The 25,843-nt window shown below is 37.7% G+C and overlaps 1 protein-coding gene across 3 annotated transcripts in view; it reads left to right on the top strand.

Annotated features, from left to right (window-relative positions):
* The window catches only part of Traf6 (TNF-receptor-associated factor 6), a 159,355-nt gene that overhangs the window by 60,074 nt on the left and 73,438 nt on the right, over positions 1-25,843 (top strand). For all 3 annotated transcript variants that reach the window (XR_010860210.2, XM_067147509.2, XM_067147510.2), the window contains exon 5: positions 13,241-13,372. Coding sequence is in view for 2 of the 3 variants with exons in the window: in XM_067147509.2 (XP_067003610.1) it covers positions 13,241-13,372 (132 nt within the window). In the remaining variant the exon portion in view is untranslated. The remainder of the gene's footprint in view (positions 1-13,240; positions 13,373-25,843) is intronic.

Raw genomic sequence — 25,843 nt, 5'->3', positions numbered from 1 at the left:
AAAAGGAAACTTGTGAAATACTAAAATCTTTCTATGAAAGGTACATAGATTATAATTCCTCTCTAACAAGTCAATAGAGCAAATTTTACTCAGTTGTCTGAACAGATTGTTTAAATGAAATGGCATACGGCTTTTAATGCCGGGAGTGTCCAAGGACATATTCAGCTCACCAGGTGGAGGTCTTTTTATTTAATGCTCGTAGGCGACCTGCACGTCGTGATGAGAATGAAATAATGATGAAGGCGACACACACACCCAGCCCCCCGTGCCAGTGGATTTAACAAGGAATGTTTCAAATTCCCAACCCTTCCAGGAATAAAACCCGGGACCCCTGAGACCAAACGCCAGCACGCTAACCATTTAGCCATGGGTGTTTAAAAATACATGATTGCAGAAATCTTATAATACCAATTTAATGGTCCGTTATTGGACATTATAAATTTTCCAGATAACTCATTCTTGGTTGCCTGCGTTTCGCCCCTATGTGCTAAGTTGGGCTTACCCACCAAGACGCATGGCTAGTGCATACCGTGGAGGCCACTGCATAGACTACTTGAAGCCACCAGCAGTGCCAATGCACTATGAGAGACTGTCTCACTTCCAAAAATAGATGCCTGTCTGGCCATCAGATGATATAGATGTTGATTCCCGCAGTGCATTGGCACTGCTGGTGGCTTCAGGTAGCCTATGCAGTGGCCTCCACGGTATGCATTAGCCAAATACTTAATCTTACTATATATAAAAATGGATGTATGTATGTGTGTGTGTAAATGACGCATCTCCTCCTAAACCACTGGAGCAATTTCAACCAAACTTGATACACTTATGACTTACTATCTGGAGACGAGCACTGTGGGGGGTAAGCCATCTGTAGCTCCTTCAGGGGTGGAGGGGTCGGGGGGGGCAAGGTATAAAAATAATCGAAAAAGTGTCTAATCCACAATTTTCAGGGTTGCTGAGATGATCAGTGACACTCTCGATTTTTAAAAAGTCGAAATTCAGCTCCCTTTTGCGTGGGGGGTGAGGGGGGAGTGATATATACAATTAAACGAAAATAGTGTCGAATACATAGTTTTTGGGGTCGCTGAGGTGAATTGTACACTCCGGATTTTTAGTATCAAGAGACAAACCACGTGAGGGTAAGACAGCCCAGGAACCCTTAGGGGCTGGGGGGTAGGGGGCGAGAGGGGTCAGATATACAAATTAACGAAAATATTGTCGAATCCATACTTTTCGTGGTCTCTGAAATGAATAGTGACACTCCGGATTTTTTAAAATTCCAAGTTCAGCCCCTTCGTGGTAGGGGGCAATGGGAGAGTGATATATAAAAATAATTGCTAATAGTGTCGAATCCATAGTTGTCGGGGTCGCTGAGATGAATAGTAAGACTCCCGATATTTCATAAGTCCAAGTTCATTTCCCTGTGGGGTGGTGGGCGAGGGGGGAGTGATGTATAAAATTAAACGGAAATAGTGTCGAATACATAGTTTTCGGGGTCGCCGAGGTGAATTGTACACTTCGGATTTTTAGTATCTGGAGACAAACAACGTGGGGGTAGGGCATCCCAGGAACGGTTAGGAGCGGGGAGGGGGGGGCAAGGGGACTGAGATATACAAATCATCGAACGTAGTGTCGAAGCCATTCTTTTTGGGGTCGCTGAGATGAATAGTGACGCTCCGGAATTTTTTAAAGTCCAAGTTCAGCCCCCTTCGTGGTGGGTGCGATGGGAGGGTGATATATAAAAATAATCGAAAATAGTGTCGAATCTATAGTTGTCGGGGTTGCTCAGATGAATAGTGAGACTCCGGATGTTTTATAAGTTCATTTCCCCTTTGTGGTGGGGGTGAGGGTGGAGTGAGATATAATAATAATAATCGAATATACTGCCGAATCCATAGTTTTCCGGGTCGCTGAGATGAATAGTAACATTCCGGATTTTTAAAGTCTAACTTCATCCCCCTTTTGGCATAGGGGGTGAGAAAGGATGAAAAATAAATTGTCATAAATGACCGAGATAATGGACGTGTGTATGTTCCAGTATGACTTACAACCTGGAAAACATACTATGAGCGTAAGACACCCCTAGAACCACTAGGGAAGCGGGTGAATCCATATTAATAAATGGAAGTCAGTTTGGCGCGATCTATATATACTGTTCTCTCTCTCTCTCTCTCTCTCTCTATATATATATATATATATATAAATTAAGGCATAAAGTGAAAACAGAGATGAATTAATGAGACCATTCTAGGCATCTTAGAAATTTAAAACTTGGTACCAGATGAGCTGATGACCTCCAGATCCCTAGAAAAAACTAAAATCCTCAAAATTCTCTGAGGGGGACACGCTGGGAGTTTCAAATCTGCATAAGAACAGAGTTGGTGATATTTATTCAGAACGATAACCTATAGGCTTCGTGGGCTTAAAAGTTTCCTGAAAATCCTTATTTTTAACCCCCCCCTCCCCTATATCAAGATTTGAGTAGCAGAAGGCAAGGGAGAGTGCATTTTTTATAAAACTCTTTTACCTCATTCTCTTCATCATTAGATATAGGTGCCCCATTGCAATGGTTCCACCCGATTATAAACAAATTTACCCATCAAAATGTGACTGACGTTACGCATAGTGAATTGTGGTAGACAAGTGCACACTGTCGTTATCATCACAACTCCGCAACTTGCCCTTTACATTGGAAACAACGTCTGCGGACCTCCCTATGCTTTTTCTCGGATAACATCAAGAGACATGCAATTTAAAAATTATTATTCACTTCATGTACAGTAATTTACTTCGATATCCGCATACAATTTGGAATACCGTAGCGAAGCACGGGTACATTTGCTAGTAACAGTAAAAATCTTCCACCTTTTATATATATATATGCATTTTAACAAATTAATTAATTACACACAGTACATGTTTCGTTCTTTTTTTAGAATATCTGCAGCTGTTCACATTGCTTAGGTGATTCACTAAGTGTTTATCTTTTCAAGTACATCATAATCGGGTACCTTGTTCTTCTTAAATACTACATAAATATAAATTAAATTAAAATGATTTAAAAACAATGTGTTGGTTAAATGGGTGAGTGAAGTGAGATGGAAATGGATTTACTTAATGATAGCCTATTATAAAAAACTACAGTATTTCTGTTCATCTGAAAAGTTGTTAAAATGTTTCCAGCACTTTATCATTAAAATATTCTGCTTGTCTTCTGATAAAAAGGTTTTGAAAAATGTATGACTGTCCTTTGACACAGTTCTGAATATTGTTAAGTGTTCACGTCATATACTCCCTCCAAGGTGGCTGCTATTTGTTTAGAATTTACAAAATGTGCCTTGAATGTGGTTGGTTCAGGAACCTTGAAGCTGATTGCCGTTTGGTATTGATAAAGGAGTTTCCCATATTCTGAAATGAAATGAAATAAAATAAAGTAAAAGGGGGGACGTGCTTTTTGATAAAAGACTGTGTCTGCTCAAGGAAACTTAAAAATGGTTTCACACCTTACTGACTCCAAGGTCACAGTAGGAGTGGATTTTGACAACAGTAAGGTAGTTAAAATTAAAATAATAAATAAAGAGGTTCAACCTATTCAATACAAAAGAATAAGAAATTCAGTGATTACATTCTCATTTAATAATAAGTAGAAGTGGTACCGGTTTCGACCCTAGTCCAGGTCATCATCAGCCAATTAAAACATGAAAAACAATGCATAGGAAAAAGAAAAGAAAAGATCAAGTTCACTCCCGATCCGTGGAAGAGGCGATGTAGAAATGACAGGGGTAGACACTGGAAAATTCAGAAGAAGTAAAATGTAAGTCACTTAAAAGAAACGGTGCGTAATTTTCTGAACGGCAGTATGGCACACACAGTGTTAGGCAAAGTCTTATAAAGTTTATGAAAAGCGGAGAACGGTTAAATGAGCTAGCTTGTATACACTGTCAGGTACAAAGTCATAACACAATCAAACACATATGAAGATCCATAATCGTGCTGAAGCTGAAGATCAGTAGATCAATTGAAGTAACTTGCCAGCTCCCGGTGATCAGTGTGATATATTCAACATCAGGCACTGTGGTTTCAAACGCCAACGTAAAATGAAGAATAGCTTAATGATCCAGTATTTACTTTGGTTGCGGGAATGTAAGTATGTATAGATACATATAATATAATTCAATATAATTGAATAAGTAATTGTGATCCTGTAGAATTTTTGGAACAGTTGAATTGAAAAAAACAATTGTGAAGAGAAAAAAAATTAGTAAAAAGCGCAATACCGGAAACAAATGAAAACATACATGCACAGTGCGCTATTTTTTTAAAATGTGAAAAATTCAGGTTGTGATTGAAGTAGTCGAAGTCGTCGCAAGGCAAGAGTTAAATTTGAATGAGAAGAAACGGAATGAAGGTGGCATTTTTTTAAATTTTTAGGTGAAGAGAAAAGATAGGATAAATTAATAGAGGAAGAGGAATAGTGGAATAAGAGAAGAATAAAGGAGATTGAAGTTAAACGGTGTTGAGGAAGGATAAGATAGGAAGATGAAGGAGGGGTAGTTTAGGGTGGGTTATTGGAGATAGAAAATGTGGGCGGGAACTTTGTAAGGCATGGAAAATAGAATTGGGGTTTTGAAATTTAGAATTTTTGAGAAGAAGAATTAGGAAGTCGAAAAGGACGTTGGGTTTTTCAGAAATGTCGTTTAAATTGAAATTAGGGTTGAAGTATTGGTCAAGGTGAATAAAGCAATTTTCAGTAGTGTTTAAGAGGGGGCCTTTGTTAATGATTTTAAGTATTTTCATGTCTTTTTCAATATTGGTGAAATTATGCTTGGAGTCTTGTATGTGTTGTCCTATGGCGGAGAATCTGTTGTATTTAATCGCGCTGATATGTTCGGAATATCTGATATTGAAGTTGCGGCCAGTTTGTCCGATGAAGGAGGAGCTGCAGTTGCTACATTTGAATCTGTATACTCCAGATTTAAAAAACACAACATGAAAATTTATTTTAAACTAGCAATAGAAATTTCGATATTTTACACAACTCTAAATCACTAAATAAATCTAATGCTTTTTCTAAATCTGGAGTATACAGATTCAAATGTAACTACTGCAGCTCCTTCTACGTTGGACAAACTGGCTGCAACTTCAATATCAGATACTCCGAACATATCAACGCCATTAAATACAACAGATTCTCCGTCATAGGACAACACATACAAGACTCCAAGCATAATTTCACCAATATTGAAAAAGACATGAAAATACTTAAAATCATTAACAAAGGCCCCCTCTTAAACACTACTGAAAATTGCTTTATTCACCTTGACCAATACTTCAACGCTAATTTCAATTTACACGACTTTTCTGAAAAACCCAACATCCTTTTCGACTTCCCAATTCTTCTTCTCAAAAATTCTAAATTTCAAAACCCCAATTCTATTTTCCATGCCTTACTAAGTTCCTACCCACATTTTCCACCTCCAATAACCCACCCTCCTAACCCACCCTAAACTACCCCTCCTTCATCTCCCTATCTTATCCTTCCTCAACACCGTTTAACTTCAATCTCTTTTATTCTTCTCTTATTCCACTATTTCTCTTCCTCTGTTAATTTATCCTATCATTTCTTTTCACCTCAAAAAAAAAAACAATGCCACCTTCATTTCGGTTCTTCTCATTCAAATTTAACTCTTGCCTTGCGCCGACTTTGACTACTTCAATCACAACCTGAATTTTTTACATTTTAAAAAATAGCGCACTGTGCATGTATGTTTTCATTTGTTTCCGGTATTGTGCCCTTACTATATTTTTTTCTCTTCACAATTGTTTTTTTCACGTCAACTGTTCTAAAAATTCTACAGGATCACAATTACTTATTCAATTATATTGAATTATATTATATGTATCTATATATACTTACATTCCCGCAACCAAAGTAAATACTGGATCATTAAGCTATTCTTCATTTTACGTTGGCGTTTGAAACCACAGTACCTGATGTTGAATATATCACACTGATCACCGGGAGCTGGCAAGTTACTTCAATTGATCTACTCATCTTCAGCTTCAGCACGATTATGGATCTTAATATATGTGTTTGATTGTGTTATGACTTTGTGCCTGACAGTGTATACAAGCTAGCTCCTTTAACCGTTCTCCGCTTTTCATAAACTTCATAAGACTTTGCCTAACACTGCGTGTGCCATACTGCCGTTCAGAAAATTAGTCACTGTTTCTTTTAAGTGACTTACATTTTACTTCTTCTGAATTTTACAGTGTCTACCCCTGTCATTTTTATATCGCCTCTTCTACTGATCCGGAGTGAACTTGATCTTTTATTTTCTTTTTCCTATGCATTGTTTTTCGTGTTTTAATCGGCTGATGATGACCTGGACTAGGGTCGAAACCGGTACCACTTCTGCTTATTATTAAACGAGAATGTAATCACTGCATTTCTTATTCTTTTGTATTGAATAGGTTGAACCTCTTCATTTATTACCTCAATTTTAACTACCTTACTGTTGTCAAAATCCACTCCTACTGTGACCTTGGAGTCAGTAAGGTGTGAAACCATTTTTAAGTTTCTTTGAGCAGACACAGTCTTTTATCAAAAAGCAAGTTCCCCCTTTTACTTTGTTATTTCATGTCATTTCAGAATATGGGGAAGCTCCTTTATTAATAGCAAACGGCAATCAGCTTCAAGGTTCCTGAACCAACTCGATTCAAGACACGTCTTGTAAATTCTAAACAAATAGCAGCCACCTTGGAGGGAGTATATGACGTGAACACTTAACAATATTCAGAACTGTGTCAAAGGAAAGTCATACATTTTTTTCAAAACCTTTTTATCAGAAGGCAAGCAGAATATTTTAATGATAAAGTGCTGGAAACATTTTAACAAGTGTTCAAATGAATAGAAATAGTTTTTTATAATAGGCTATCTATAAGTAAATCTGTTTCCATCTAACTTCATTAACCCATTTAACCAGCACATTGTTTTTAAATCAATTTAATTTATATTTACATAGTATTTAAGAAGAATAAGGTACCTGATTATGATGTACTTACTAAGATATACACTTAGTGAATCACCTAAGCAATGTGAACAGCTGAAGATGTTCTAAAAAAGAACGAAACATGTACTGTGTGTAATTAATTAATTTGCTAATATATATATGTATAAAAAAGGTGGAAGATTTTTATTGTTATTAAGTCTTTGTAAATAGGATTTGATACGGAAAATGAAGCTGATATCTTGCAATGCACTAGCCATGCCTCTTGGTGGGTGTGCTAAGTACCAACTGATGAGCCCATCTTAGCACATAGGGGTGAAATGCAGGCAACCAAGAATTTTTTTTTTTTGCTAGTTGCTTTACATCGCACCGACATAGATAGATATTATAGCAATGATGGGACAGGGAAGGGCTAGGAGTGGGAAGGAAGCGGCCGTGGCCTTAATTAAGGTACAGCCCCAGCATTTGCCTGGTGTGAAAATGGGAAACCACGGAAAACTATTTTCAGGGCTGCTGACGGTGGGGTTCGAACCTACTATCTCCCGAATACTGGATACCGGCCGCACTTAAGCGACTGCGGCTATCGAGCTTGGTGGCAACCAAGAAATAGTTAGCTGGAAAATTTATAATGTCCAGTAACGTACCATTAAATTGGTATTATAAATGTACTCATTCGGACAAATATTTCACATTCCCTGTGGGAATCAACATCTATATCATGCAGAAATCTTTGTAAAAAACCAAATACATTTTTTATAATTTTCTGAACACGAAATGCTGGCTCCGCGGTGTAGGGTTAACGTGCCTACCTCTTTTCCGGAGGCCCCGGGTTCAATCCCGGCCAGGTCATGGATTTTATCTGGATCTGAGGGCTGGTTCGAGGTCCACTCAGCCTACGTGATTACAATTGAGGAGCTCTCTGACGGTGAGATAATGGCCCCGGTCTAGAAAGCCAAGAGTAACAGCCAAGAGGATTCATCATGCTGATCGCATGACACCTCGTAATGAAGCCCTTCAGGCTGAGCAACTGTCGCTTGGTACGCCATGGCCTTTCTAGCCTGTTGTGTCATGGGGTTTGGTTTGGTTTGGATATGAAATAACGTAATTGGATGAGTAGAAGTTAAATTATCATTTCTGTGTGATTTGGATTTAGGTCAATGCTGCCTGACATTCGTTACACTGGTGCTAATCACTACTGTGTATTTCTTAAAATGAAGTTAATGTCTAGGGTTAATCTGAGTTTCTCTGAGTTGTTTAGGCGTAAGTGAGAATGTTATAATTTAAGTTGTAAAACCCTCCTCATAATAGACTATTAGTTTCTTAAATATTACTGCTTTTACAGACTCAAAGTGAATTAACGTTATCTGAGCGCAAATAAAATTTGAGAGAGAGTTCTAAATTTTCTCTAATATGAGCACCATGATTTACACCAGAAAGAAAATAAAGGAAGCCAAAAGTAATGCACTTGCAAAAAGATTAATATCATGGTTAAGCAGTTATTTTGATTTGATTTTTTGACATTGTCAGACTTCTGGAATAGCGTATTGACAATTGTATCCTTTATTATAAAGCAAGTGTGAGAAAATGGAGAACATAAGACATACCAATAAATCATTTTTCAGAAAGATAATAATTTTAAGCAACACCTTACCTCAGTATTAAAAGGGTTTTATCAAGCTTTATCAATTATGTCTTACAGCTGCCTCTGTGGATCTGTGGTAGAGTGTCGGCCTCCGAATCCCAAGATAGCGGGTTCAAACCCGACAGAGGTAGTCGGATTTTTGAAGGGCGGAGAAAAGTCCATTCAACACTCCATGTCGTGCGATGTCGGCATGTAAAAGACCTCTGGTGATACATTTGGTATTTACCCGACAAAATTAATTAAATCTCAGCCATAGACGCCCAAGAGAGATCCGGTTTACTCTGTCTGCCATCTAGCGGACCTAGAGTAAAATGGAACGTCGAAATTGACGAGCAGACAGCCAGATGGCGTCAAATCGAAATGTCTGCACACGGTAGCTGAGGCCATACGATTATTATTATTACTATTATTATTATTATTATTATTATTATTATTATTATTATTATTATTATTTATAATTATATCTTACAATTTCTAGGCCCAGGTTTATCAAATTTGTAATACTGGTACACAGTCTGTATGAAAAATATGTATTCTTTTTCAGAACAGCTGTTTAGTTCTAAACAGTTATCCTCGATGAATTGGAAAAAGGCAGAGAAGGGAAAGAAGGAGAAGCAGCCTAAACATTCTAAATTTCATGTTCATACGTTCTCTGAATCAACCTCCCTATAACCTGTTAAGTTCTTTATTATAGTAATTGAAAGTCCTTTTATCACAGTTTATAACAGTTCCCTTCTGACAGCGATCTGTACAAATAACGGCTGCAAATGAATTCACCCTCGTGAATATCTTTCCATTCCACACGTAAGGCCTAACTTATTTCCCTTTTAATATTGCCCATCAATTTATCTACCGTAATGTAAAGGCTTCCACATACCTTGAAAATATTTGACAATATATTATCACTCGATGATATAGATGTTGATTCCCATAGGGAACTTAAAATATTTGTCCTGAATGAGTAAATTTATAATACCAATATAATGGTCCGTTATTGGACATTATAAATTTTCCAGCTAACTCGTTCTTGGTTGCCTGCGTTTCGCCCTCGTGTGCTAAGTTGGGCTCGTCAGTTGGGACTTAGCACACCTCCCAAGACGCAAGGCTAGTGCATACCGTGGAGGCCTGTGCATAGGCTACTTGAAGCTACCAGCAGTGCCAATGCACTATGAGAGCTATGTCTCATTTCCAAAAATTGATGCCTGCCTGGCCATCAGATGATATAGATGTTGATTCCCATAGGGAACTTAAAATATTTGTCCTTCGTATATAATACTACAACAGATCCACTAACAGATATGATTCAAATCAAAAACATCCATGGGACTGTAAACATTACCATGTGCTAGCCATGCATTCGAAGCTGAAACGTCCACAACATGGCGATGCGCAAAAGTGTTCAATATTCCACATAGCACCAACGCACTCTGTGAGTGTAGATAAGTAATATTAAAGTCTTCGTATCAGATGCCTGTTTATTTTGAAATGTCACTAGACAATATGGTTCACATTAAGGGCTCTAAAAGCATTACTATCAGGACAGGTAGTAAAGAAAATCAGCGCTGCACGATAATGGCATGCGTGTTCTCTGACGGAACCAAACTTCCTCCGTATGTGGTTCCGAAAAGAAAAACGCTTCCGCAAGGAAATTTCAAACGCAAGAATCCGGCCGGATGGAAGTGAGCTAAATGAGGACTGGGTGAAGTGTGTTTGGCAACATCACCCGGGAGCTTTATTGCACAAGAAGAGGCAGCTTGTGCTCGGCAGTTATCGTGGGCATACTACAAATTACAGATTAGATTATTCAAGAAAGAATTTTACTTACATACTTCAGATGCCGTAAAGGAATTCATGAGTAAAGGAAAAACTGATTAGGCAATAATTCCAGGAGGGCTTCCCTCTGTGCTACAGCCATTGGATGTTTGTGTGAACTTGCCTTTCAAAGCTGCATTGAAACAGCTTTACACAGAGTGAATGGCGTCTGCCGGTGATCACGCACTGACACCAACAAGACGAGTGAAACGACCAGAAGTGGAGCTTCTGTACAAATGTATAAAGATGCATGGGATTGCATCTCCAATGACTTGGTGAGGAGAACATTCAAGAAATGTGGAATTTCAAATTCTATGGATGGTAGTGAAGATGACTTTATATGGGAAGGTGACTCATCAAAGTTCCGATGGTGGTATTCTGATGACGTTGAATTGTGACTGATTTGTACATTGAACTAGTTTTATTTCTCATTGTGGTGTTTTTAGTGTTTTTATTACTTGTAAAAATTTTTAAATTAGCAGTTTTGTGACACATTTGCAGAAATTTAAAAAATTGTTAAGTAAACATGATTAGGTGGCGGGTGGTATTTGGGATTATATGGTGTACTTACTGTATACACGATGGCTATTTTTCATTAAGGACCAGTTGTCCATATCTTCTAAAATCCTGCATGTTCATTCTTTTGTGCATGCACACTGTCTCCCAGCATCCCTTGTTGCCATGTTGGTACTGTGTTACTGCTTTATAGTGTACAATGGAAATCAAAATGTTCGAGCAGCTCGCTGTGTGTGAAATATGGTTGGGTAACTGGTTCTTGACAGCAACAAATGTGCCATTGGCAGAGCTTTTTTGCCAGATCTGTAAAATGTACAGCCCCAATGTTATGAGTGATGGAAAAGTTGGTAAGTGGCTAAGGTTATTCAAGGAAGTTTGGGAGAACATTCTTGACGACCCATACTCTAGTCAACCATCTCTGATCAACGCCGATATTATGCGTGAGGTTGACAACACACTTCTTACATACAGACGATTCACAATATCCTCTCTGTCACTTCACTTTCTGCATGTTTCTATGTCAGTTCCGTACAAAATTTTGTCAAAAACATTGAACTGAAGAAAATTGTACAGTTGGTGGGTTCTGAAGTTGCTGACCAAGGCACATAAATAAAGGGATGTACTAGTGCTTTGACATTTTTGGCCTGGTGCCATGAAGAAGGTGATGTGTTATTGGACCACATCATCACAGGAGATGAGACATGGGTGTCTCACATGACCACATAATCCAAGCAGCAGTGGTGTGGCGACACCTGTCTTTGATGTAAGTGAAATTCAAGCAGACTTTCTCAACATACATGATAATGGCAACTGTGTTTTTGGACAGTCATGATGTTCAGCTGGTGGACTTCCTGCTGTCAAGGACAACAATCACTGCAGCTGCATATTGTGTGACCTTGGCAGAGCTTCGCCACGAAATCCATAATAAACGCAGTGGCCTTCTGTCTGCCAGAGTGTTGTTGCTTCATGACAATGCATGACCTCACTCTGCAGCTCGAATGCAAGGTCACATTGAATAATTTAGCTGGCGGAAATTCGATCACCCCCTTCAGCCCTCGCTATAACACTCCCCCTGCACCTAGTGACTACCATCTCTTCCTTCATCTGAAAAGGTTCCTCGCCAGCAAGCATTTCAACACCAGCAAGGAAGTGAAAGCAACGATTCAGACATGGCTCTCAGCTCATATGGTAGACTTTTATCACGAGGGTTTACGAAAACTTATCTTATGATATGGCAGATAGTTGAACGAAAATGGAGACCATGTGAAAGAGTAGCAGAATGTTTATAGAATCAGATGAATATTTAAGTGTGGCCAGTAACCAGTATTTGGGAGATAAGTGGGTTCGAACCCCACTGTTCATAGTCCTGAAGATGGTTGTCTGTGGTTTCCCATTTTCACACCAGGAAAATGCTGGGATTGTACCTTAATTAAGGCCACTGCCGCTTCCTTCCCACACGTAGCCCTTTCCAGTCCCACCATCAGCATAAGACCTATCTGTGTCAGTGCAACGTTAAGCAACTTCTAAAAAGGAAACATAAATTGCTCAAAAATATTCAGTATTGTTTTATTGCAAAACAGTCCTTACTAAAAAAATAGCTCACATATTATATTATTTCCTTAATAATCTCAATATTTCAAATTTGTCTGATTTATATGTAACAACATTTGGCATTTAGGATTTGCTGTCAGCCTCTCTCAGCATGTATGATTGATTTATGCTAGAATTTCACAGATTCAAATTGTTATAAAAGATTCTTACCTGAAATTTAAATTAGCTGTTCAACATATTGTCCACCAGCAATTTGGCCTCTTACTGCAGAACTTAAATTTTTTATGTTGTAGGCCTACTAGCCAATGAGCTAATTTATCTGAGCTCATTTCTATTTGTATATGGATATCTTTAGTGTTTGTTCTGCCAGTTTACGCTTTATGCATATTTTAAAAACTGTTTCTTTTATTGAGAACCAAACAAATTTCTAGTCTCATACTGAAGTCTAAGACACAGCTTTGCAATGGATGTGGAGGGTTGAGGTAATCCCAACCAAACTAGTGCATATCTCTTCCTCTTTTATATGAATTCCTCTCTACCACGCTGTCTAATAAGTCAATGTAGTAGTTGCTGAAAGAGGTTAACAGCAATGGCTAGTACGCAGCTAGCCTAGAAGTGTGTATGTCTGCAATACTTGTTCCACTTTGCTGTGTTTGATATGCTTACACAAACATTTTATATAATTTTTCTTTTTTTATCTTTTCTGTAGAAAGAGAAGGAATCCAAACTGTCGGAACAACAAAAAGTTGAATGCAGATTTCGTGATGTTGGTTGTGAGGAAACCCTTCCTAATGATCAGTTAGATGCACATCTTGAAACTGAAGTCCACAGTCACCTGAATGTAAGTTAATATACTGTTCTAGTTAGATATATGAAACCATGTGCAATGATTAGAAAATCAGGTAAAGGCCAAGAAATATATTTGCCTGGGAAATATACAAATATTGAAATATTTAAAAAATATGTTTGTATAATTGCCATTATTGTCATACTGTCTGCACTGGCAAAGATGCACAGGTCTGTGTAGCGTCTCCTCTAAATCTGTCACCAGTGATCAAAAGTAATAGAATGAATTAGGGGGAAGAATATTCTAGATGTGGAGCTGATGAAACTAGATGAACTCTATAAAGAAACTGAAGTGATAGATGATACAAGCCAGGGATGGCGAACCTATGACATGCGTGCCACTGGGTGACACATAAACACGATTTGAGTGGCACACAACACAACATACTAAGATATTTTATCTACGTTTTAATAAAGAAGTATGTTACAATTAATTCTACGACGATATTAGGTTAGAGCAGAGCCTCCATGGCTCGGGCGGCAGAATGCCGGCATGTTACCACTCAGTTCCGGAGTTCAAATCCCGGTCACTCCATGTGAGATTTGTGCTGGACAAAATGGAGGTGGGACAGGATTTTCTCTGGGAACTCCTGTTCTTCCTGTCATCTTTCATTCCAGGAGCACTCTCCACTACTATTTCATTTCATCTGTCGTTCATTAATCATTGCCCCAGATGAATGCCGTGCAATTCGTATCCTCGCCGCTAGTTTTCATTAAGTTAAGGAAATATATTTTATTCCTAAAATTTACCAGTTTTAAAAATGTAATTTTCAGTTATATTTGCAAAATGAAATCATGAAACATTAATCGACTGGGTGTATATGTAGTGCAATTTAATATCTAAAAGAAGTCAAAAGAGGGGGGTTTCATGATTATTTTTTAAGGCAAAAAAACGATGGCACATTAGACAATATAAAATAATAGTTACAACCTTATTTGACACACCAGTCGGAAAAGGTTTGCCATCCCTGATATAAGCAATCAGGAAACTGTTTTAGTCATAGTTAAAAATAAAATGAATGAAAAGAAGATTAAAAGTTCAGTACATCTCACGCAACATTGATACCATGGTTACCGCTTGCATCGGCAATATCTACGCACGGTATGACTGTCCTATGTTTATTTCTCGCAGACGACTCACCGCTGATGAAGCACAAAACTGCCAACCACTGTACTTAGGAACTAGTCCATCTGTTAGCAAAGGGGGTCTAGGGGCGGAAGCCCCCAGTCTGAAGTCGCAAACGGGAAGGAAAGGGGGTGTTGGGGCGTAAGTCCCCTGGTCTATACTGGTTAGGGTAGGGCATGGATAAGACCATTGGTTTGGATTGGTTATGGTACTGAGCCCTGGACCACAATTACCTTTCTTTTCATATGTTAGGATACTTAGCCCTGGACCACAATTACGTTTCTTTTCACATGTTACGGTACTTATTCCTGGACCACAATCACCTTTCTTTTCACATTACTACACCACGGCATTCTATGTGGGTTGCTGGTCAGGAAATGATACGATGCATCTGTCCATTTTAGTTCAATTGTATGTACGTCACAATTTGATTTGAAATAGCAGAGTATGTGAAAGGTGTGGCCGTGACGTTAAATTATTAGTGAATGAGAAGTTCAATCGTGTTGTTTTTTCATGCCGCGCCGAGTACAAGGGGGTCGGGTATGTGGTTGGTATGCCAGTGCTAGAAAAAATATTTTCTTTGTGTGGTTTGTAGTGTTCAGAATAGTAATTACTGCATCGAAACTTCTCAACTATTTCAACATGTTCTTATATAATCGTAGCTAGCGGTGGCACGAATGGACTCTGCCATCGCTTCAAGATTTGCCCTATGAAATGTCACTGCCATACTTCCAGATAGCCAGATATTGTTACTCTTATTTGTTTCATATGGTTATTCTTTTACATTGCCTCACTCTTAGCTCTTTTCATCGCGTAAGTTGGTCATAACTTCTGCCTGTATTGAATTGTGGGAACGACATTTCATTGGACTAGTCTTCAACCAATAGCAGTGTCCATTCGCCCACCGTCAGCCATGATTACTATGTTATAAACTTGCGTGAATAATGCTGAACTTTTACCAAAGGCGGTTTTTTAGAAGTAGGACTGTCGGTATTAAGCAGGACCACATGGTTGATAAGAGTCATCAGGGAGATTTAAAAAAGTATTTATGATAGTGGAAAACAGCCTTTGAGATTGGGGTAAATAAATTGTTGAGGAGTATGGAAACACACATGTACATTTAAAGGTGGTAAGGAATGGTAGACCGAATATTTTTTAACAAAGAAATAAGGAGATTAAGAAGTACAGGAACTTACTAGGAAATTGAATTTAACAAAAAAGTCAGTTAAGGATAACATGAGGCAAGCATAATTGGCAGTCGTGAATTTAGTGAAAATTGGAAGCGTATGTACAATGTACTTCAACACAGAAACGGGTTCCAGGCGGGTATTCCAGGAATCGTCAATGAATAAGAGAGTGTGTATGTAGTATTTAGTGAGCAGTATTTAAAGACAGGCATAGGGAGAATGTTCAGGTAGAGAAGGTGACTACGACTAGCAAAGTTGTGAAATTTACCTATGATGATTAAGATATTTACAGTACAAAAAGACGCAGAAGTAGAAAGAAAAAAACCCAGCTGGAATTGATAAGATTCCTAGGAATATACTAATGACTACAAGTTAGGATATAGTACTGTATCTGAAGGATTTATTTGATTATTGTTTGCATGAAGGAGCTATACCAAATGAATAGAGTTGCTATGTTAGCCCCATTGTACAAAACAAAGGGTGATTATAACATAAAGTGGATAATTACAGGCCAGTTAGCTTAACGTGTTGCTTGTAAGCTTTGGGAAAGTATTCTCTCTGATTATTATATTAGACACGTTTGCAAAATTACTAACTGGTTTGATAGAAGGCAGTTCGGGTTTAGGAAAAGGTACTATACTGAAACTGAACTTGTAGGATTCCAGCAATATATAGCAGATATTTTAGATTCGAGATGTCAAATGGACTGTGAAGGGATTTTGGATAGATTTAACTAAAAAATCCTGTGGGGTAAGGCATGAGAGATCCATGGGGAAAGGAAGTACCACATTTCTCCGAATCCAAGATAACCCTGAATGCAAGACGACCCCCACTTTTTCCTTCAAATAATTAAATCAGGCTAAAAAAGTTCTTTGCAAAATCATATGAATGCCCTTCTTGTACAGTACGCGTTTTTAGACTATCTTTGTCTTCATGCCAATGCCGAACATTGGCTTTAGTTATGCTGGTTTTTTTTTTTGGCGGCTGCACAATTATGCTTTATTTCCGTGGGTTTAATAACCATTAACTTAAAATTGGCATCATAATATCAAAGAGAACTCGTTTTGAAATTTGCCGGCAATACCTGTTCCACGCGTCTCTACAATACAATAATCCATCAGGAAAATATTCCTGCTGACTATAAAACTGTTACTTTTACTCAGCTAGTAGCTTTACGTCGCACCGACACAGATAGGTCTTATGGCGACGATGGGATAGGAGAGGCCTAGGAGTTGGAAGGAAGCGGCCGTGGCCTTAATTAAGGTACAGCCACAGCATTTGCCTGGTGTGAAAATGGGAAACCATGGAAAACCATCTTCAGGGCTACCGACAACGGCCGCTTCCTTCCCTATCCCATCGTCGCCGTAAGACCCAACTGTGTCGGTGCGACGTAAAGCAACTAGCAAAAGAAAAAGTCAGATTTAACCGGCGTCTGCTTCACGTGCATCTCGCTTGCCAGGTTCGGCTGATTTCAGAGGCTAGCGATGTATAGGCCTTATAGCGATGCGGACGTTGAAGGTCAACGAACAAGTTTATTGCGCTGTGGTATGGCCATTCCGCCCTTGCGTTTTTCATGCACATTCCTCACAATTTCTTCTTCGTCTTCTTTTACACTTTCTGGGTCACGGTGCAATATATTGCGTCTCGCGGGAAGTGCCACAGCAGTTACGGCGCAATACATTGCGTGTTGAACTTCCGAGCATCATCTCTTCGCTTCTCTTTGACTTTCAGCAATAATTGAAGAATTTGTCGTATCTGCCATCTATCGGCTGTATTACGGAAGCTTGCGCTAATTTGTATTCTCTTTGGGAGCGCTGTTAACTTTAATTTTTCAAGTGAATGTCTACCACATTTGCAAGTCAATACGATCTGATAAACATGGCTGCTCGCAGGCATGCGAAAGTTTTGAAAGTTGATGAAAAAGTGTTTGAAATATTAATGAATGGTGAAAGTGAGAGTTCAGATTTGTGTGAAAGTGATCTAAAAAATGTTGACGATATTATACCTGAAGTTTCAACAGTTGACGATGAAGGTGTGACAGTGATGAAGCATTACAACCAGTTACAGCAAAGAGGCAGAAACTAAATGTATCAACTGATCACCGGGTCTGGGAAAAAGAAACGAGTAATAATAAAGATTTACCTACTGATTTTGGCTATAATTCTGATCTAGCCGGAATTCAGGACCAACCTTTTACTGAAAACTCTCCAGAGGTGAACATTTTCAAAAGAATTTTTCCGCATACCTTAGTGGAAAAAATAGTCATAGAAACGAACTTGTATCACGCGCAATACGTAGAGAATAATTTGGTCATTTCTCCCACATCCCGAGCATCAAAATGAACTGATATTACTGTCGAAGAAATGTATTTGTTTTTAGCAATAGGTATGCTAATGGGTCACGAAAACAAACATAGCTTAGAAGGATATTGGTTTTTGCCCAGCCTCATGCTTTGAGGAATATCATTAAAAAAACTTTAAAGCAGGTAAATTGTGTGATTTTGTTGTTTTTCATTTCATTCATCTGTATTTTATCCATTTTTGTGAATATAATGTCCAATGAGTGTGTTTTTCTATTTATAGAGAGATTTATTTATGTGCCTGTAAAAACCTAAATTGTGGGGTATGTGAGCATTTAGAAAACCTGACCTTGAAAGGGGGCTACTGAATGCATTTTTTTTGTACAGTTCGCATTTTTTGTCTTCACGCTGACGTCGAAAATTGGTTTTAGTTAAGCCTATGCCATATTTTCTTCCGGCTGCACAATTATTCTTCATTTCCGCATGTTCAATAACCATTAACTTAAAATTAGCATCATTATATCGGTGAGAAACCGTTGAAAATTCAGTTCACACCACAATAATCGAGAGGGTAAGTAAATGAATACATAGCATTCCGTCAAACACAACCGTTATTCTATAAACTTCATATAGTTTTACCCTCTTTTCATTACAGATTCTTCACTAAATATCCTTCAATAGTTAATCTAATTTTAAAGCTACAGCCAACAAGAAGCAAGAATGTTCCCATTTAACCTCAGAATAAGAGAAAATAACCACTCCAGCTAGTAAAGACCTACATGGCAACATTCAGTTGTGAAATTTTTATCACTTCTTCAACAAAAGTACGAAGACCGTGGACCCACTTCGTAAACAAGAAGATTAATGGATCCAATAACTTCATCACCTACACAGCGCCATACTGTAGTTTAATATCGCAAGTTTCCAATAAGAAACTTCCAATGTAATCTTAATTTTTTTTTTTTTGCTAGTTGCTTTACGTCGCACCGACTCAGATAGGTCTTATGGCGACGATGGGACAGGATAGGGTTAGGAGTGGGAAGGAATCGGCCGTGGCCTTAATTAAGGTACAGCCCCAGCATTTGCCTGGTGTGAAAATGGGAAACCACGGAAAACCATTTTCAGGGCTGCCGATAGTGGGGTTCGAACCTACTATCTCCCGAATACTGGATACTGGCCGCAATTAAGCGACTGCAGCTATCGAGCTCGGTGTAATCTTAATTAAGCTACTAAAGGTCCATTTTAACCTTTTCTTCAAATTTTAATCGGGTTGCTTTTAATCGAATTTCACTTGTACATTGGTACTGCAACTCAAGATTCAACTTTAGCCATAGACCTTCTTATTATTATGTGGATATGGACTAGTTGTCTATTTTATAAAATATTTATATCACCAGTGCAATATCACACCAGCGCTATTCATTTCTTCGCAAACATTTTAAACAAGCTTTAACTGTAAATTATCAATTAAGAACTCATAACAATTTCATATTTTGTAATATTCATTCTTATGGCTAGTCCACACCAAAGTTAATAAACAATGTTAACGAAAACATTTCAGAAGATGTTAATAAACTTTTGTTAACAAACTTCTTTAACATTGTGTCCACACCAAATAAATATTTGTTAACAAACTTCTTTAACATTGTGTCCAAACCAAAATATCTGTTTGTGAGGTTACAATGGATAGGGTCAGGAAGAAGAAAATACTTACAGCTGCATCTTTCATTATTTTAATGAGTGCAATTAGAGAAAAGCGCAGACGCAAAGTGTGGCAAAGAAAAATATTGGAAAAGCGTTCAGAATTAAGTTTGGAGAGGACACTTATGTCAGAACTTTTAATTCATGATGCAGCAGGCTTTCAGAATTTTCTGAGAATGTCTCCACATGACTTTCAGTTCTTGTTGACAGTAATTGGGCCTGAAATTGCAAGAAATGATACAAATTATCAGAATGCCATCTCCATTAATGATAGGCTTGGTATAACTTTAAGATTCCTAGCAACTGGTGACTCCTACACTTCACTTATGTATTTGTCTAGAGTATCAAAACAAGCAATTTCAGTTCTTGTGCCTGAGGTGTGTGAAGCTTTATACAAAAATCGCAAGGAATTGGTAAAAGTAAGAAACAAAGATAATATTTATGTAATCTATTTAGGCTAGTATTATTCTGATTATACACAAGTGGTTATGGAAGGTTAGGTTATTCATTGAGGAGCGAAAATGGAAATTAATTATATTTATCACTATCCACTTTAAAAATAAGTTTCATTCACCATATATATTCATAGTACATTAAAATATTCCTAAAAATTACAATTAAAAAATAAAACTACAGTACCTTAGAACATAGCTAGAAGAATACAAAATTAAGAATACATTGAAACTTACATTACACCTGTACATACACTTCCAAACTCGTACTCTCAATCCCACACTTGCCCCCACTCACTCACTCACTCACCCACACTCGCAGTCCCACTCAACCCCACCCTATACTACACCAAGACGTGTAACATTTCACATTGATGATGCACAAGTGGACTTCAACCCTGACGATACCTCACAACAAATTCAACCCAAAAGAAAAAAGGAAAAGGACTGGTAAAAGCACTGATGATATAAAATCAGAGGCTTACAGTGCATTTCAGCAAGTGGCACAAGCACCAGTGACACCAGAGGTTGATTTTGATGTTTTATAACATATATATGTTACTACACGTGTGTTTGATGTGAAATATTACACGTTAATGGTAAAGGATTACAATACAAAATTTAAAAAAAATACAACATAACAAGAATAGAAATACATTAAAACATAGCAGAATAATTACAATTAAATATACAATTAGAATACAGCATAAAAAATACTTCATGTTATGCACATGAAGTTTATTCACTTGGAATTTCTAAAACTATAGCTTCACCACCTTCATTAGGAAATTGTTCCATTGACGCTTTAAATATTATATTATGCATTTCAAACTTCACTCTTGCCAGAAGATGAGGATTGTTTTTAAATTGGCACAGTTCATTGCCAATGAAACGTCCATAAACATCAAATTCATCCTCTGGTGTCACTGGCGCTTGTGCCACTTGCTGAAATGCACTGTATGCCTCCGCTATGATATCATCTGTGCTTTTACCAGTTCTTTTTCTTTTGGGTTGAATTTGTTGTGAGGAGGTACTGCTTCCTTGAGTACTCCCCTCCATTTCCATCAGTGGAGGAAACTGACTTTCAGTGCTCACACTGCATACATCGTCAGGGTCAAAGTCCACTTGTGTATCATCAATCTGAAATGTTACAAGTTTTGTTATAATAAATGTTGAAACATGATTGGTTCTTGACATTTTCATAGGCATACTATTTTCTTTGGTCTTAAATTAAATTATTAAAAAGGCACTCAACCATAATTTTTGAGTGTAAGTTAAGGTACTATGAAACCTTTATTTGTTTGCTCATTTCAGGTTCCTTAAGTTGACACAGACTGGTTAAGAATAGAGAGAGGATTTTCTGGAGTATGGAATTTGTCACTGTATTGGGGCAATAGATGGTAAACATGTGGTACTACAATCCCCTCCAAATAGTGGTAGCCACTATTACAACTACAAAGGCACCCACAGCATAGTCCTTTTGGCTGCAGTGGATGCAAATTATATGTTTACCTATTTTGATGTGGGATCTAATGGAAGACTATCAGATGGTGGAGTGTATGTGAATTCTAGTCTATATCCAGCAATTACGAATGATCTATTAGATATTCCAAAACCCTGCCCACTTCCTGGGAGAGAGATTGATACTCCATATGTATTTGTAGCCGATGAAGCATTCCCATTGTGCACGAATATCATGAAACCATTCCATGGTAGTTTTGAAAGGGGATCACCTGAAAGGATCTACAACTATTGGCTTAGCAGGGCTCGGCGGGTGGTGGAAAATGTGTTTGGAATAATGACAGCAAAATTCAGAGTATTCAGAAAACCACTAATGCTTGTTCCAGCTAAAGCTAGAATTATTGTGACTGCATGTATTGTACTTCACAACTTTTTGCATAGAAATAATGCAAGAAATACATAGAGTCCTCCAGGTTCATTTGATATTGAAGATACTGAAAATGGGACAGTCACTCCAGGTTTATGGAGACTGGATGAATTTGAACTGCAACCTATACAGGAAGGACAAGGTAGGCCAGCACAAGATGCTAAGATGCCTTGAATTTACAAATTACTTTTTGAGTAAGGAAGGAAGTGTGCCATGGCAAGATCAGTGTGCATAAATCTGTTTTGGTTAGTGCAATGGGATTGTTATTCTTCTATGGTATATTTGTTTACATAGCTCATTAGTATAAGAACGTAATCACAATACTGTTCTCATGATACATCAATTTTTATTTGACTCTTACATGCTATTAGAAAAGTAAGTATGCTACTATTACTGAGTTGTTAACTCTTTTCAAACCAAGGGGTCACCTACATATTGAGTTCCCTGACAGTAATGTACATTATTTATGTATGGATAATCTCAATGTAAAGAATTATATATTGCTTATTGTGGTCTCGCTATCTTCTTCCCTTACCATAAACGCTAGCATGCTCTTATATGCAAACCATTTTGGTGTATAAACACAATCCGGACTGCTCCCACTTTTTTACTTTTATTGACTTTCAAAAATTCTCTGTGGAACTGACCTCTGAGTTTGTTAATTTTATGCTCAATATCATGTTGAGTGCAATTAAACTCAGAGGCCAGTTCCGAGTAACTATCCTTTCGAGCATTCCTGTCCTTGTGGCCGACTGTCCCACAAAACAGGATCATTCTGGTAGGATTCAATGAGCGCCAAGACCTTTTCATTTGACCACTCCATTTCAACAAAATAATATTGTCATATACTTCCTGGTATTTCGTCACTTGTAAAACTTTTTCATAATTCCGCGCAATATAAGAGTTGCTTGCGATTCGATAGTCGATTTCGAGAAACAAAAAAGTATTGTATTGCGCGCTACGAGTTTGCGTGTTCCAATTATGTCTTTGCGCATGTGCGAATCGAAATGTTAACGAAAACACGAAAAGTTAATGAAAAGTTTCATTCACAAAAGTTAAAGAAATTTTGTTTATCAACATGCTCGAAAAGTTAATGAACACGCTATTTTGTTTATTAACAGACAGAAATGTTCATTAACATTGTTCATTAACAATGTTTATTAACAAAGTTAACGAAAATATGTTGGTGTGGACGTATCTTTAATGTTATATTTTGACCAAAACAATTAAGATCCTGATTTTTGTCTTTTAGATATGAGTGTAAAAAGGCTGATGATGCCCTTATAATGGGCGAAACATGTCCTGTCAGATTTTAGTGTAATAAGATGTAAATCCTAACTTTAGGAACTCGGTTGTAATTAAGAAGATGTACAATATTATAGGGAAGGATCCACCTTTCAATACTCCGTAGTAAGTTGAACTAAAAAGTAGTTACAACCTGTTTATTGGGACTGGTTTCAACACATTTCAAGTGTCATCATCAGCCAATTGTGTTTTGAACATTAACTGAATTGCTACGATATGATACAATGTTAATATTTTGCCTGTGTTCGGTTGTAATTGTCGTACGTACGGCATTGAAACTGGTGTAAAAATTTCAATTATTATGTTCAGTATATTTTAATTATATTTTATTAAATGCTAAATTATGTTTTTATTAAATTTTAAATATGATTAATATATGATTTCCCTGTAAATATGTAGTATAAAATTGTATAACCTCAAATACGTATTGTGTATAAGTTTAACCTCAAAATCCATAGAGTCGAAAGCGGTAGAAAATTCCATAATGTTCGTATGTTAAGACTTATTGTACTATAATTTGGTATATATATGAAGGGTTCTGGAAACTTACTGTAAGGACATTCCGAATGTTGTAGATATTTCCATGTACATTTGTAAATAGTAGAGGAAAGTTCGAGTACCCATTCGACTAGCTGGTCGATCGATGTTTCAAGTGTGTTCCATTAGAGTGTTGTAAGAACTCTTCCAGAAGTCGATCATTGTAGATGGTTGATCGAATAGTATATACAGTCGAACCTCCCTTCTGCGGACACCATCGGTTCCGAGGAAACATGTCTGTTACAAGAGGTGTCCGCTAAAACAAGTTGTAAAAATAATCAAACATTTTAACGGCAAAGGACATCCACCTTAAATATAAGCATACATATCTTTATATTGATTATTTTAAGTCTTTCTGTGTTAGTATTTCATAGAGAGTTATTATAAGTGATTTTACATCATTTACAGTCCGGCTCCATGGATAAATGGTTAGCGTGCTGGCCTTTGGTCACAGGAGTCCCGGGTTAGATCCCCGGCGGGGTCGGGAATTTTAACCTTAATTGGTTAATTTCGCTAACATGGGGGCTGGGTGTATGTATCGTCTTCATCATCATTTCATCCTCATCACGACACGCAGGTCGCCTACGGGAGTCATAAAAAGACCTGCATCTGGCAAGCCGAACTTGTCCTCGGACACTCCCGGCACTAAAAGCCATACGCTTTATCATTTATCATTACATCATTTACAAACATTACAGCTTCGTGAAGTAATCGTGAAGCTTCGTCTGAGTAAATTTAGCACATGTTTTCTTAACTGCGATATTCTCGAAAACGGAATAAAGTCTGTTAAATGGTTCCATAGTGTTCTATTTTCCTCCCACTCCTTTAAAATTTCAGTTCTATTCTTCACAAAAGTGTTTATTTGAGTTTTCCCGCAGTTGAATTTTTCGGCAAGCTTTCTCACTGAATGTCCCTTGTTACTTTCTATAATCATATTTCTTCTTGCCTCGAGATCTAAACACAATCATCCCTTGTTACTCATGTTTAACAAACAACTCAAATGCTACGGTATTTCTGTCTCACTAATTAGCGCCTGTACTGTCTTTTCCTTCTCAAGTTGACTACCTGAGCTCGACCTTATCAGCGACAATCTGAGTTATGAATAGAATGATGCAAGAAGGGACGAAAATCCCCAGGTAACTTGTGAGTCAACAGTCTCTGGCAGCATTTCAGGTCAATTAGAATTCTCGGAATAGGCCTATGCACCACTAGGTAGAACTACATTCCAATGTATACTCTCTCCCCTCGAACTCAAAATAGTACAAACATTCAAAAGGGATTTCCTTATGTCTGAAGAATGGTTTTAAAAGAAAGGATGACATGTGGTCCGGCGTAATAAATTGTCCTGGAACGTGTAAAGTGTCCGCTTAAGTTAAGTGGACGGGACAAATGGCGATGTCCGCTGTCTGGAGTTCAAGGTATCCGATTAAATGAGGCCAATTTAACACTTGTCTTATGTAAAATAAAATCGGTTCCGAGGAAAATTGTCCGTATAGGGAGGTGTCCGCTGAATAAGGTGTCCGTTAGGGCAGGTTCGACTGTATATCGAGCTGTCAGTCAAGTCAGTTCTCAGTTCTTAGGACTCAGGCAAGTGATGGACTGTGAGTAACTGTTCGGCTCCGAGTCAGTGATTTCAAGAGAGTGCATGTTATAGTGCGCGAGTCAGTGTTGTTGATATCTGTACTGGTCAGAATCGACTTCAGGATACTCCGCTATTGAGTGTTGTATATAGTGTCATTTGCGACTGTGTATAATTTTGTGTTGTGACGTACAGTGTAAATGAAGTAATTTATATAAGGAAGTGAACGTGTTCTCGTGTGATATTTATTTACGTGAAATAAAATCGCATCGAAGAACGATATATTGAACAGCTTGATCCTAATAAATTTTTGTAATATTTTTTTAAACTGATGTACATTTCAGTACGGACCAGACATGAAATTTGTAACATGTAATCCTACAAACATCTAT

This window comes from Anabrus simplex, chromosome 5 (assembly GCF_040414725.1).
Source record: "Anabrus simplex isolate iqAnaSimp1 chromosome 5, ASM4041472v1, whole genome shotgun sequence".
Taxonomy (NCBI): domain Eukaryota; kingdom Metazoa; phylum Arthropoda; class Insecta; order Orthoptera; family Tettigoniidae; genus Anabrus; species Anabrus simplex.
The sequence above is the reverse complement of the archived record's forward strand: the minus strand, read 5'-3'. Positions and strand labels throughout refer to the sequence as shown.